We start from the raw sequence: 15,694 nt of genomic DNA, 5'->3' as shown, positions 1-15,694 counted from the left end.
CAGCTTGTATGTGAGTGGGTGTTGTGATAGAAAAATTACATATTTACCTGATTTGTTTAATATTAATAGATATATATATATTTATTTGACAGTTTCTGATTATTGTTGCTTGGTTTTATAGTTAGATAACACCAGTGAATTTGAGCAGGAAGTTAATATATTCTAAAATTGTAATCTGTTTTGATTACGTGGCAGTGTCCAGTAATTAAAGTATATTGAAATAACTATTGACTATTAAGCTGATAGAAGAGGACCAACTTTTTGAAGGTTCTACATTTGTTCAACAACAGGTTTATATTTTTACTAAATTAAGGCAACAGGTTGCAATGTTTACATTGCCGGAAATGGGTTATGGGTTTGTTGATTTTAGACGGTGTCGATTCCACATAATGAAACGCTGTATTATGGCTCCCGAGTTGCGTAGCGGCTTAAAGCACTGCATCTCAGTGCAAGAGGGATCACTGTTGTCCCTGGTTTGAATCCAGGCTGTATCACATCTGGCCGTGATTGAGAGTCCCATAGGGCGGCTCACAATGGCCCAGTGTCGACGAGGTTTGGCCCGGTAAGCCGTCATTATAAATAAGAATTTGTTCTTAACTGACCTGCCTAGTTAAATAAAGGTTAACAGGAACAATCTAAGGTGACAATATAGTAACAATATCATGATAATTTGACATGGTTATTGAAAAGAGAGACCAGTCATATAATACGATATGGGAGTGAATTGTTAGACTCAGTGGAGAGATACATGTTGCCATGTCTAAGGGTAGCACACGCTATATTAAGCGCACATAAACGTTGGGGTACATTAAAATGAATGATTATCATGATCATGTTTTGTTTGCAGTTAAAACCTTTGGGTTGCTGATTATGATATTATTATACTGAATGCTAAAGAAATTGACATTCTTCTTCCAGGAGAATGGGGGTAGTAATTTTCTCTCTCTATGAAATGTTTCCTGAGGCTATGGTCTTGGGAGAGGGGTAAGTGAAATTTAGCAGTTTTATAGGTATAACGGTATCTGGATTCGGTGGTAAAGAGGAGTTACCAAAATAAATAAGGCCTGGCCTTTTTTGTTTGATTTTGCCACATGGCTTACCACACACACACCAGTACGTACACACAACTTACTGGTTATGAATATGGGTTAGTGCCAAGGTAATTTAAACGGTCACACACACACATTGAATTCTCAGAAAAAAACTTCTGAGTTTTAATTGACCACCTGAATTATTTTGATAAAAAATGTACTGAGGAAACTTACTGTAAACCTGGGATACAAAATGTATGAAATATTTTACAGTTTTTAATTAATTGGTCTAATATAAACTCAGCAAAAAAAAAGAAATGTCAATTTTTCAGGACCCTGTCTTTCAAAGATAAATCGTAAAAATCCAAATAACTTCACAGATCTTAATTGTAAAGGGTTTAAACACCGTTTCCCATGCTTGTTCAATGAACCATAAACAATTAACAAACTTGTACCTGTGGAACGATGGTTAAGAGACAAACAGCTTACAGACGGTAGGCAATTAAGGTCACAGTTATGAAAACTTAGGACACTAAAGAGGTCTTTCTACACCAACAGAAAGATGCCCATGGTTCCTGCTGATCTGCGTGAACGTGCCTTAGGCATGCTGCAAGGAGACATGAGGACTGCAAATGTGGCCAGGGCAATAAATTGCAATATCTGTACTGTGGGATGCCTAAGACAGCGCTACAGGGAGACAGGATAGACAGTTGATCGTCCTCGCAGTGGCAGACCACCTGTAACAACACCTGCACAGGATCGGTGCACCTGAACATCACACCTGCGGGACAGGTACAGGACAACAACTGCCCGAGTTACACCAGGAACTCACAATCCCTCCATCGGTTCTCAGACTGTCCGCAATAGGCTGAGAGAGGCTGGAATGAAGGCTTGTAGGCCTGTTGTAAGGCAGGTCCTCACCAGACATCACCGGCAACAATGTCGCTTATGGACACAAACCCACCGTCACTGGACCAGACAGGACTGGCAAAAAGTGCTCTTCACTGACTAGTCGCGGTTTTGTCTCACCAGGGGTGATGGTCGGATTTGCGTTTATCGTCAAAGGAATGAGCGTTACACCGTGGCCTGTACTCTGGAGCGGGATCGATTTGGAGGTGGAGGGTTCGTCATGGTCTGGGGCGGTGTGTCACAGCATCATCGGACTGAGCTTGTTGTCATTGCAGGCAATCTCAACTCTGTGCGTTACAGGGAAGACATCCTCCTCCCTCATGTGGTACCCTTCCCGCAGGCTCATCCTGACATGACCCTCCAGCATGACAATGCCACCAGCCATACTGCTTGTTTTGTGCATGATTTCCTGCAAGACAGGAATGTCAGTGTTCTGTCATGGTCAGCGAAGAACCCATTGAGCACATCTGGGACCTGTTGGATTGGAGGGTGAGGGCTAGGGCCATTCTCCCCAGAAATGTCCGGTAACTTGCAGGTGCCTTGGTGGAAGAGTGGGGTAACATCTCACAGCAAGAACTGGCAAATCTGGTGCAGTCCATGAGGAGGAGATGCACCGCAGTACTTAATGCAGCTGCTGGACACACCAGTTTCTGACTGTTATTTTTGATTTTGACCACTCTTTGTTCAGGGACACACTATTCCATTAGTCACATGGTTGTGGAACTTGTTCAGTTTATGTCTCAGTTGTTAAATCTTGTTATGCTAAGTTTGTTAAAAAATAAATGCACTTGACAGTGAGAGGACGTTTCTTTTTTTGCTGAGTTTAGTAAGAAACACTAATTTGAAGGGTTTGAATGACGTCTGACCTCTGTCCTGACTTTCTAGTGTGATTTGATCATCCTCGCTGGAAGGCTGAGAGACATTGGATGATGATTTGAAGGTCATTTGTAATGCTGATCATTATGGAGAAGTTTTATAACTAATAGAAAGTGTTGTTGTTTTTACACACTAGTCAATATGGTGAATTATGTGTCAAATTACCTTTTGGGGGGGGGGGGGGGGGATTGAAGTTTACACACCTTGAGTGATATGTAGGTATATATTGAGTGATGTTTGAAGGAGTGTATTTTTCCCTTGTTTGTTTTGTTTTGTTTTGATAAATCCCACCAGATTGGGTCTGCTGGATGTTTGGGATCATTTCCTGATCCTATGTCTGCGATGAGGTTGACAGTGTGATAAGGGGAGTATAAGCTAATTTGGGAAAAGATGTTTCAACAGAATGTGTTGTTATTTCCTTCAACATTTGTTTTAGAAATTTGCATTAAGAATATTTGTAGAAGTAATCATTTGTCATATAGTCAATGCTTGTCTGGATTTCCTGGATCAGTAATGAACTGAACTGAATTGTTGTTCTGATTTGTCCTTTCGAGGTTAAGGTGGAAATGGTATCTAAATGCACGAAAGGGATAATTTGACCAAACAGGGTGTGACCTCAAAACCCCCTCTAACCGGCTGAAGAAATGGCATTCACTACGGCCCTGTCCTGCACCACTTCTATCGAGAGACCTGAGTCCGAGCCAGCAACCGGTGGACAGCATCTAGTTCTCTCATATTGCTGGTATACTGGTTGGCAAATGAACAAGGCATAATAGGAGTTGTGGTGGTGTTCAGGTGAGACATTTTATCATGGTCCATACACTTTGAACTGTGAAGCTACCTGAAGAAGGAAAATGAAGAAATGCCAGAAGATTGAGTGCCGGAGAAAGGAGGGGGTTGGTCAACTGTGCCCTTAATTGATTTAGACTTATCTGAAATTGTTATTTGGGGTATCAGGTTGATGGGGGAGGTCTACAGTGCTAAATGTATCATTATTTAGGGTAAGAATTCATTGAGATACTGATCTGTAATTATAACCCCGAGTTAATTGGGTTAATTATTAGGTGAATATATTGTTATATTGTATGTTAATATGGATGTACATTCTGCCAGTGTTGATGTATGTTAAATTGAGGGTTTTCATTTTGAGTGATAGAACCAATGTGAATCACTGAGCAATGTCATTCAACATTTTGGTTGGATAATTAACTGGGTTTTGAATTATGATTTGGGAACTAACTAACTATATGAGTGGAGCAATTAATGTATTATGGATTGATTGTTTTGATTGTTGTTATGCTAATGATGACATGGGCAAATAAGTTGTGTACTATGTTGAGACTATTCTCAGCATGCTTTGGTAAAAGGAGGGGTAAACTCTGATCCTGAGAGTGAAACTGAGCTTAATCTATTTGATTTATATCCATTACCAAATTTAAATGTTTAAGGATAACAGGCAAGCGTTAAACAAGGTAAACAAGGTAAACAAGGTTTATGCTAATGGAACATAGAGTCCATAGGTGATGCCTTATACATAGTGGGATCATGATGCTTGTCCTGGGTTATGTTCATTAGGCACTAAATGGAATAAATGTCTTTTTAAACCTTGTAATTTTACTTTTAAGTTGAGAGAATTCTCAAAATGGGGGAATGTGATAGAAAAATTACATATTTAACTGATTTGTTTAATGTTAATAGTTAGCAATTAATACTTAACAAATATGAGGATATTTCTGTCCTGTTAGTGTCTTTGTTTTCATGGGCTCCACTCTAGTTCCCTGCAGCTAATCAGGGCGTATGGTCACTGGAGATGGCTTGAGCTGACAAATGGTTTAAAGACTGCATTACAGAGACAAGACTGTGTTTTACTAGAGATAGCTTAGGAGTAGAACAATCCGTCATTGTCTCAAAATCATCCTTGCATCTGGGAAACTAAGCCAGGGTGGGGTTAAGACAACAACCCAAGTGCAGATAATGACAGGATGAACCCAGAGAGGCTTATGATGCCCCAATCTGCAAGAGGGGGGTTGAACCAACCATAACTGAGTGTTGTTAGCTGAGTGTTGTTAGTGTCAGCTATATATACTATTCTGCATTTGTGTAAAGGTTAGGTTACTCGGTCCAACACTCAAGGGTGGGGGGTCGACAAGCCTCATTAGTGCAAAAATGAATCAATATTAAATGAAGATGATTGTTTGAAGAAATGACAAAATCTCTCTCAGTACTGAATTTCCACAACAGTGTGTAGAGTCAGTATAAATGTATGTGCATAGTTTCCTGTAGTCCACGATCAGCTCCTTGGTCTTACTGACGTTGAGGCACCACACTTCCACCACACTACCACACTGACCTCCTCCCTGTAGGCTGACTCATCATCACTGGTGATTAGGCCTACCACTGTGTAGTCGTCAGCAAACTTGATGATGGTGTTGGAGTCATGCGTGGCCACACAGTCGTGGGTGAACAGGGAGTACAGGAGGGGACTAAGCACACACCCCTGCGGGGACCCTGTGTTGAGGGTCAGCATGGTGAAGGTGATGGTGCCTACCCTCACCACCAGGATCCAATTGCAGAGGGAGATGTTCAGACCCAGAGTCCTAAGCTTGGTGATGAGCTTGGAGGGGACAATGGTGTTGAAAGCTGAGCTGTAGTCAATGAACAGCATTCTCACATACCTGATGGCAAATCGGCAATCAAAATAAACGTTTTACCACAGCAACCATGTTATTTTTGGGAAGCACATTTCATTCTGAGTTCGGACATACAGTGCCTTCGGACGGTATTCAGACCCCTTGACTTTTTTCACATTTTGTTACATTACAGCTTTATTCTAAAATGTATTAAATTGTTCATTCCCCTCATAATTCTACATACAATATCCCATAATGACAAAGCAAAACCATGAAAAAAAATGTGTTGCTTATTTATGAAAAAAAAAACTGATATCACATTTACATAAGTATTCAGACCCTTTACTCAGTACTTTGTTGAAGCACCTTTGGCAGCGATGTTTACATGACTATTGCATTTAATATTTAATTATTACTGTGCATGTGAACATACTCACTGCCGCCTGTAGTACTATAACCCAGGTACCTCGATCAGTAGGTTCCCCTTCTGTTTCAGTGGACATGATGCCTCTGTTCACAGTTCACATATTTGCTTGCTGTGAGCACATGCATATTGTTTATGCTTGTTACAGAGAAGGGGGACTTCATTGCTCTGGATCTGGGTGGCTCGGCCTTCCGCATCCTGCGAGTGAAGGTGTCCCATGAGAAGAAGCAGACGGTTCAGATGGAGAGCCAGATCTATGACACTCCAGAGGACATCATCCATGGCAGTGGCACTCGGGTACGGGGTACCTTTCAAACTCTTACCGTATATAAATGTCTAAAAGTCTAGTGGCCAGGGAAATAAATCCAAAGTGTTCATTACAGTCTCTCCTTGTGCACAGATTGCTTTCGAGATAACCATCCCTAACTTAATTATTTTCCTTTCCCTTGCAGCTGTTTGACCATGTTGCAGAGTGCCTGGGTGACTTCATGGAGAAGCAGAATATCAAGGATAAGAAGCTTTCTGTCGGCTTCACCTTCTCCTTCCCCTGTGCACAAACCAAACTGAATGAGGTGAGAGAATGAACAAGCCAATAGTACTGTACAGCTGAGCTTCAGTTATTAGCTTCGTTTTTTTATTTTACCCTCATTTTTTTCTCCCCAATTTCGATCTTGTCTCATCGCTGCAACTCCCAACGGGCTCGGGAGAGACGAAGGGTGAGCCATGCGTCCTCCTGAACATGACCCGCCCAAGCTCGTACCTTAACACCCACCAGCTTAACCCGGAAGCCAGCCGCACCAATGTGTAGGGGGAAATTGGCGACCTGTATCAGCCTGCAAGCACCAGGCCCTCCACAAGGAGTCGCTAGGGCACGATGAGCCAAGTAAAGCCCCCCCGGCCAAACCCTTCCCTAACCCGGATGACGCTGGGCCAATTGTGTGCCGTCCTATGGGACTCCTGTCACGGACGGTTGTATTAGCTTCAGTTTTGAAGACAGATCATATCATACCATCAGTGATCTGCCTGTTTGTCTTTTGTAGAGTTATTTGCTCACTTGGACAAAACGCTTTAAAGCCAGTGGAGTTGAGGGAATGGACGTTGTGACTCTTCTGAACAAGGCCATCAAAAAACGTGGGGTAGGTTTGATGTTTTTAAGCACGCTTGCCTAATGCAATGACAATGAACCCACTAGGGAAAAACGACTTGAATCAACATTGTTTCCACATCATTTTAACCAGAAAATTCAATATGATGACGTTGAATGAACGTGGATAACTGATTGGATTTGTAAAAAGTAATCAATGTAAGATCATTTTTATTTCACCCAACTTTTAACCTAAATTCAATGACATGGTGAAATTGTTGGTTGATTTCACGTTAGTTCACAACTCAACCAAATGTAAATCAAAACTAGATGTTGAACTGATTTCTGTGCCCAATGGGAAGTTCAGTCATAAGCAAATCTGTTGCACCATGGTTATATAATTGTAACCCTGTGCTTTTCAGGACTATGACGCAGACATCATGGCAGTGGTCAATGACACAGTTGGAACCATGATGACCTGTGGCTTTGATGACCAGCGTTGTGAAGTTGGTATCATCATAGGTATAAAATCCATTTACCTCCCACCAGACCATTAAAGGATCCCTCTCCCCCAGAAGAAGTTGGTGTCACTATTTCAATGTAATTGCCTGTCTTAGAGAGAAAATGCACGTTTAGGTTCCACCTCTGAAGAATGACAGAGGCTACTTATAAATATTTACGAATTGGGTGTAGGAATTTCCACGTGGAGTTAAACATCAACAAATAGGGCACCTAGCATGCTAACCTTATCTAGCTAGCTAGCTAGCTAGCTTGCTAACCATATCTAGCAGGCACGATAGGCTAGATCTGTTGTTGCTGTTTTTTTTAACTAGACTGTATTCAAAATATTAATCAGCTCGAACGATGGCTTGTTCTGGAGCTGTATTTGCCATAAGCATTGATTTAGCGAAAACTTCGCCACAGATGGAAACCACTGGTCTATCTTTGACTCTGCCATCTATTATTATCTCCAAAGTTTTGACATCTTCCATAAATTGCGGCCGCAAATCCACCATAGAAATAGTTTGAAAAATAAGATGAAGCTCAGATAATATCCATAAATATAGAAAAATAGCTGATATGCATTTTTCTACATTGTAAGGGACATGGTGCAACTTTTCGTAGGTAGGCTGCTGACAGGCTTTGGCTGCGGTACAGCAAAGCCAAGTCAGCCCCTGCTCATGGTTCTCACATGGGAAGTGAAATGATAGGCTATAATGACTTTGCTCAAGATCATGCACGCTGCAAATGACATGTAACTAACAAATTTCATGTAACTAACAAATTACATGCACCCTTACATTTTTTCTCCATGGCTCAGGTGACCAAGTGGACACAAGACTGTTTGGCTCATGTGAGTCACGAAGAGGAATAACTTTGGATTTGTTTCAGATTAATAAACATTGCCATGCTGGTGGGTGGTAATATTCAAATAAAAATCGACCCTGAAACTAAACGTAGGCGGAAAATAATTTTTATTATATTATCATAGGAGATGACACCACATTCACACGGATTCGCACAAAGTGGGCAGTTCAGATTTGTCACTTCAAGCCAAAATATATCATAATTTGACTAAAACTATGACTTACTGACTTAAATCGTTATGCACCATCATGGGTAAGCTCTGGACATTGTTTTTCAACTTGAAAAAGTGGATTTCTACCGGTGTGGGTGTTTAATTATATTTATTCCAAAATGTTCAATCATTTTGTCAGAACAGATAGTGCTGTGTTCGGTTTCAATGTGCCCCTGCTGATCACCCTTTTACCCTATTTTTGTTCAAGCCGAGCTGAAGCTCATTGGGTACACTTTTACTTTTGCATTACTCACGTGTTGTTTGTTGGTGTCTCCTCAGGCACAGGTACTAATGCTTGTTACATGGAGGAGCTAAGGCACATTGACCTGGTGGAGGGAGACGAGGGCAGAATGTGTATCAACACAGAGTGGGGAGCCTTTGGGGACGATGGAATGCTGGAGGACATTCGCACAGAGTTCGACAGAGAAATTGACAGGGGCTCTCTAAACCCAGGGAAACAGCTGTATGTCCCACATATTAATACACTATAAATCAGATCTTCCCAAATTTCTTTAAGACATACAATATCAGTTAAGTGCATTGATAGTAGTAGTCATTGTACATGTTACATTTTCCCTCAGTGTTTAGCAACATATTGTATCTTTTTCTCTCCAGGTTTGAGAAGATGGTCAGTGGGATGTACATGGGCGAACTTGTGCGACTCATCCTGGTCAAGATGGCCAAAGAGGGATTTTTGTTTGAGGGTCGGATAACCCCTGAACTTCTTACTAAAGGGAAATTTGAAACAAAACACGTTTCTTCCATTGAAAAGTAGGTGTCAATTAGTTTTCTTTTCTTTAGGGTCTAGATGACTTGTGCCATATAGCCATTTGCAAACTGAGCACTGCTTTGAGACTGCACGGCATTATTGTACACCTTTGTAATGTCATTTGTCACCACTGAGCTCATCTCTTCTCCGAACCTGTCACTGTCCAGGAGTAAAGAAGGCCTCACTAAAGCCAAGGATATCCTACTTCGCCTGGGTGTGGAACCATCCGCAGATGACTGCGTTGCTGTGCAGCACGTATGCACCATAGTCTCCCACAGATCAGCCAACCTCCTCGCTGCCACTCTGGGCGGCATCCTCTCCAGGCTAAAGGACAACAAAGGGAACCCTCGCCTACGCACCACTGTGGGCATCGATGGCTCTCTCTACAAGATGCACCCGCAGTGAGTAGCCTATACCAGTAGAGGGCCCCCTGGGTACAAGGTAGACTGTACCCAGCTCTTATTGTGCATCTTAATTGTGTATCTTGCGTTGAAGCTATGCAATTCTGTCAAATGGCTTAGGGAATACTACAATATTGATACATTGACACAGAATACAGATGTCAAAGATATATTTTAGGTACTAGGGCCAAGAGCCTGAGTTGTGATGAGATACATAAAAGGTTGAGTTACACGTGAGAATCCAAGAATCCAAGGTCAGGTCATTTTTGTCTGACTGAGAATCACCCTCCCCATCTCCTCAGATATGCCCGGCGTCTCCACAAAACAGTCCGCCGCCTAGTTCCTGAGTCAGATGTCCGCTTCCTGCTCTCAGAGAGTGGGAGCTCCAAGGGCGCTGCCATGGTGACCGCTGTGGCCTACCGGCTGGCTGACCAGCGTCGTCAGATCACAGAGACCCTGGCTGAGTTCAGACTGACCAGTGACCAGCTGCTGGAGGTGAAGAAGAGGATGAGGACAGAGATCCAGAACGGCCTGGGGAAAAAGACCCATGACAGCGCCACCATAAAGATGTGGCCCACATATGTACTCAGCAAACCAGACGGATCAGGTGAGAGAAGTTCAACTTGGATTTAAATTAGTTTCCCAGACTGTGATTCTACCAGTTGACCAGAGTGGTTTAGCTCTGTGACAAAACAAACATGTTGAGATTCATTCCATTAATTCCATTTGACATAAATGGGAATTTAACCCTCTTCTGCTTCCCCTGCTGTATATAACCATATAAACAACTTAAAAGCTCCTTATCACTCGTTAATGCTTTAACACGCTACTGTATAATCCAGGCTTCTATGTAAACATATGATATTGTGTATTTTTTTGGCTTAGCACTTCTTGCAGTGCCCTGATTAAGGTCAAAGTATTTCTAAGTCTAACACAATTACTTCACAGCACTCCCACACCTCCATGCAAGTCAAAACATCCAATGTCAATGAGAGATTCAACTCAACACAATGTTTGTCACTCATTTCAAATGGCTATGACAGTGGCAACAAGTACAATGTGTTGTAAGACTTTTCATAAGCATTTAGGAACCCTTTATAATGTGTTATTATGTCTCATAAAAAATATCTGGAAAATCAAACCGTTATTATCTCTTTTTACTAAAGACAGTATTGTTAATTTTGTTGTGTTTTCCAGAAAATGGTGATTTCTTGGCTTTGGATTTAGGAGGGACAAACTTTAGAGTGCTGTTGGTGAAGATTCGCAGTGGCAAGCGGCGGACAGTAGAGATGCATAACAAAATTTATGCCATTCCTATGGAGGTGATGCAGGGGACTGGAGAGGAGGTGAGTAAGTTTGGGAGTTTCCTGTGAGTATGGACATATATCTCATTCTGTACCAAAACAATGTCAGTTGTCCCACACATTTGAAAAGGAAGTTACTGTAAATGCAATAGCTCCTATTATAGATATAACAGGACATACATTAAGCATATTCTTACAGCCAACCTTTGCGACCTGTGTAACTTAAGCAAATTTGCTTGTGCTTGTTGAAAAATACCCTCCATTTCCCACAGCTGTTTGACCACATTGTCCAGTGCATATCTGACTTCCTGGACTACATGGGTATGAAGAACACTCGCCTGCCTCTGGGTTTCACCTTCTCCTTCCCCTGCAGACAGACCAGCTTGGATGTGGTGAGCTGACTCCTTCTTTTACAGTAATCAGCCATCTATCAACTTTTTCATCTCAGACATATTGCTCATTAAATCTATATTATATAGTCTATATATCTATATTAAAATACAGCCACAAAACTGAGCCGGGATCTCCATCTTCAATTCTGCGCTTCCTTTTATGCTCACAAGAAGCTTGTCGTCCTGTTACATTACATTTTGGAGAGTTATTATTCCTGATATACCATAGTGTCACAATGCATAATTACGATGTATGCAGTTGTAGGCCAATTTAGAAACTGTTGAATGACTACATTACCCACAATTCTGTCGGCATCCATTCCATTATATGTGTGTGTGTGTGTGCGTGCGTAAGTGTGTGCGTGCGTGTGTGCATGTGCGTGTGTGTGTACGTCACTAATAGAACATATTTCTGTCTTTGTTCAGGGCATCCTGGTAACCTGGACCAAAGGCTTCAAAGCCACTGACTGTGAAGGGGAGGATGTTGTCGGGCTTCTCAGAGAGGGGATTAAAAGGAGAGAGGTAAGTGGACACTATAACCAGGGCCCAAAGTTTTTCCTGACCATGGGTCCAGAGCAGGAAAAACTTGGTATTAGTGCCTGTTCTACAGGATTACACAAAATATAAAAGCTGATATCTTATGGGCATCTATTGACAACCAAAAGTAACTTTAGGCTGCTCTTTTTGTTCGTTTTTGCCATGATATAGAAGGTTGTGATACAACATTTTTAAGTGGTATTGCTATAAAAAATTAAGTTCTCATTTCCGCAAGCATTGCTTCCCAGAGACATCCTGTACATGTGTTTCTATTGGTCGTTTCTCCAGGAGTTTGACTTGGACGTGGTGGCAGTAGTTAATGACACAGTGGGGACCATGATGACATGTGCATATGAAGAGCCTACCTGTGAGGTCGGCCTGATCGCAGGTTGGTCATCTGTGTAGCTTTTGATGTGGTGTATTCATGCATCTTAATAAACTACACCTAATTCATTATTACCTCCAACTTGGCCCAATTTACATTTCCAAATGCACACCCTGACATACCAAATGAGAACGGGCCCTCCATCTCAACCAATACTCAAAATATAGGTTAAATATCCCAAGCAGGCCTCCCGGGTGGCGCAGTGGTTAAGGGCGTTGTACTGCAGCGCCAGCTGTGCCATCAGAGTCCCTGGGTTCGCGCCCAGGCTCTGTCGTAATCGGCCACGGCCGGGAGGTCCGTGGGGCGACGCACAATTGGCCTAGCGTCGTCCGGGTTAGGGGAGGGCTTGGTCGGTAGGGATGTCCTTGTCTCATCGCGCACCAGCGACTCCTGTGGCGGGCCGGGCGTGCGCGAACCAAGGTTTGCCAGGTGCACGACACATTGATGCGGCTGGCTTCCAGGTTGGATGCGCGCTGTGTTAAGAAGCAGTACGGCTGGTTGGGTTGTGTATTGGAGGATGCATGACTTTCAACCTTCGTCTCTCCCGAGCCCATACGGGAGTTGTAGCGATGAGACAAGATAGTAGCTACTACAACAATTGGATACCACGAAATTGGGGAGAAAAAGGGGTAAAATTAAAATAAAATAAAATATCCCAAGCAGGGTTACAGCAACTCCAGAGATGATCAGGCTCTCTGGGCTTTGCGGTGGCCACTCTGGTTTGGGTGTTCTCCGCAACACCAAGTGGTCAATCACGTTGTTCTGGGTTCCACTTCACAAGAGGAGGTCAGTATAAAATGTTATGAACATCATGACAAATGGTGAATTGGATTTTTTTAACGTTGTAATTGGCCAAAGTGGTCAAGGTATCCAATTGTTGTAGTCCGATGGGCCTCCGCAGTTCTTCATCATTTTTTGGAGTAACAGGGTTGACTTGTAATGCTAGACCCGCTCAGGTTTTTTTCCACAAAACACCAAAAAATTGCCAAATAAGAGTAGAACTAGCTCACCTGCTTTTTCTCTGACATGTGATTTGACTATTAGATGTTCAATGTCTCTTTCCCAATTTTTTTTCTGTTAACGTGGTGGGTTCCCATTTGGGAACGACCCCTCCCACGTTCAGCTGGAACGTGGCGCATGGAACGCAAAAATATTCTAAGAAATATTTAACCTCCACACATTAACAAGTCCAATAGCTCAAATGAAAGATAAACACCTTGTTCATCTAGCCAGCAAGTCAGATTTCTCAAATGTTTTACGGCGAAAACATAGCACATATTTATGTCAAACCACCACCAAAGACACAGCTCATTTGAATAGCCAAAAAATGCAATCAACAAACGCAGGATTAAAAGAAAAATAATTCACTAACCTTTTGAAAATCTTCATCAGATGACAGTAATAGGACATGTTACACAGTACATTTATGTTTTCTATATAATATGCAATTTATATCCATAAATCTCTGTTTACAATGACGCCATGTTGAAAAAAATGCTACTCAAATGTCCGGAGAAATGATGATAGCTCCACCAGATAACGTCAGATAACAAGCAATACACATCATAAACTTTGACTAAATATACATGTTTTACATATAGATAGAAAGATACACTTCTTCTTAATGCAACCGCTGTGTTACATTTATTTTTAACGTTACAGAATTCGTTCACTAGGCTATAATATGAGACGGCGCTCACACATTAGCATTATGTCTCCTCTATGTTGGAGTCCACAGAAACACAAAAATTACCACATAAATATTCCCTTACCTTTGATGTTCTTCGATCATTATCCGTGGAAGGAGTCATACTTACCAAAAACTGCGTTTGGTTTTCAAGTCTGTGTCTTTGGGCTATCAAACACGACAAATTCCGTCTGAAATGCAGCCAAAATTCTAGTGGATGCGCATCAAAACTTCAAAATTACATATTATATGTCGACTAAACTGGTCAAACTAAGTGCAGAATCAAGCTTTAGCATGTTCTAAACGTGCAAAACAATCCTTAGCTCGAACAGACAAACCGACATCGTTTGGTCAATCCTGGAAGAAAGAGAGCTGCGGGGCCGACGCGCGCATGAAAGTACATGTATTTTCGCATGACCCGAAGGTTTCAGCCCGCCAAAAGTCGAGGGGGCGCGCGATTCTCACAATGACAGGCCCCACTGAAAGGAGACATCGCGCTGAAGAGATAGAAACTGTTCCCAGATCCGTAGCTGGTTGGGAAGGGTGGGGGCGATGACGTCAAAGTTGGCCCAACTTTTCTGATGACAAGAGAGAGTTTGGGAGAATGGCTGCCCTGAGAGTTTTGCTTTACATACAGACATAATTTGAACGGTTTTAGAAGCTTTAGAGTGTTTTCTATTCAATAATTATTATTATATGCATATATTAGCAATTTTGGACAGATTTTTTTTCTGTTTACTATGGGCACGCAATTCCTCCAAAGGGGGCAGTAGTCAGCCCTATCTTTAACAGCATTTTTTTTTTTTAAGGAATAGTTTCACCATATTTCAAACGAGAGTTCAGTTCACGTAATAGGGTTGACCTTAAAATGAGGGTTAGACGTAAATTAATTACTAATCACATGAAATAAATCATCTTCAGAAATGACTTTGTCAGAGCAACAAAATAACTGGGGCTTTACAATGACAGTGAAACAACAATCTGTTGTTCATGTAGTATTCATGTAAAAATATTAATGTAAAAAAAAAATATATATTTTATTTTTGAGATTTTGACATTTGGCCTGCAGTACCTCCGTGGACCCCACTTTGAAAAGAACTGATCTAGACAACTACATAATATTATTATTATTGTTTGATACCTGTCAAAGGTATGATTGTTGAATATGGTATGGTTTCTGGTTTCAGGAACTGGCAGCAACGCCTGTTACATGGAGGAGATGAGGAACATTGAGGTGGTGGAGGGGGATGTGGGGAGGATGTGTGTCAACATGGAGTGGGGCGCCTTCGGGGATAATGGGTGCCTGGATGATATCAGGACAGAATATGACAGAGCTGTGGATGACTTTTCACTCAACCTTGGAAAACAGAGGTGATTGGGCTGCTCTTTCTCCCAATCGAAATTACTTCACTTCGGCTAACTTTTATTGATATTTGATATGGAATAGTGTCGTTATTAGAGATCTAGATATACCTAAATGATCGTGGTTCTTTTTCATCTCAGGTATGAGAAGATGTGCAGCGGTATGTATCTCGGAGAGATTGTGCGAAATATCCTGATCGACTTGACGAGGCGTGGCTTTCTCTTCAGAGGGCAGATATCAGAGACTCTGAAGACCAGAGGCATTTTCGAAACTAAGTTCCTCTCCCAGATTGAAAGGTTGGTAGACATTTTGAATCTGCGATT

General features: G+C 41.8%; 1 protein-coding gene across 1 annotated transcript in view; it reads left to right on the top strand.

Moving 5' to 3' along the window:
* hk1 (hexokinase 1) overlaps nucleotides 1–15,694 on the top strand; it is a 49,488-nt gene that overhangs the window by 31,885 nt on the left and 1,909 nt on the right. Inside the window, exons 3-16 of the mRNA XM_029640202.2 lie at nucleotides 6,019–6,167; nucleotides 6,323–6,442; nucleotides 6,911–7,006; nucleotides 7,377–7,476; nucleotides 8,813–8,996; nucleotides 9,149–9,304; nucleotides 9,470–9,703; nucleotides 10,006–10,310; nucleotides 10,901–11,049; nucleotides 11,280–11,399; nucleotides 11,826–11,921; nucleotides 12,225–12,324; nucleotides 15,196–15,379; nucleotides 15,512–15,667. Coding sequence (XP_029496062.1) covers nucleotides 6,019–6,167; nucleotides 6,323–6,442; nucleotides 6,911–7,006; nucleotides 7,377–7,476; nucleotides 8,813–8,996; nucleotides 9,149–9,304; nucleotides 9,470–9,703; nucleotides 10,006–10,310; nucleotides 10,901–11,049; nucleotides 11,280–11,399; nucleotides 11,826–11,921; nucleotides 12,225–12,324; nucleotides 15,196–15,379; nucleotides 15,512–15,667 — 2,149 coding nt within the window. The remainder of the gene's footprint in view (nucleotides 1–6,018; nucleotides 6,168–6,322; nucleotides 6,443–6,910; nucleotides 7,007–7,376; nucleotides 7,477–8,812; nucleotides 8,997–9,148; nucleotides 9,305–9,469; nucleotides 9,704–10,005; nucleotides 10,311–10,900; nucleotides 11,050–11,279; nucleotides 11,400–11,825; nucleotides 11,922–12,224; nucleotides 12,325–15,195; nucleotides 15,380–15,511; nucleotides 15,668–15,694) is intronic.

The sequence above is a fragment of the Oncorhynchus nerka genome, linkage group LG28 (genome assembly GCF_034236695.1).
Source record: "Oncorhynchus nerka isolate Pitt River linkage group LG28, Oner_Uvic_2.0, whole genome shotgun sequence".
NCBI classification, from domain to species: Eukaryota; Metazoa; Chordata; class Actinopteri; order Salmoniformes; family Salmonidae; genus Oncorhynchus; species Oncorhynchus nerka.
Note: the sequence above shows the minus strand (reverse complement) of the source record. Positions and strands in the feature narration are given on the sequence as shown.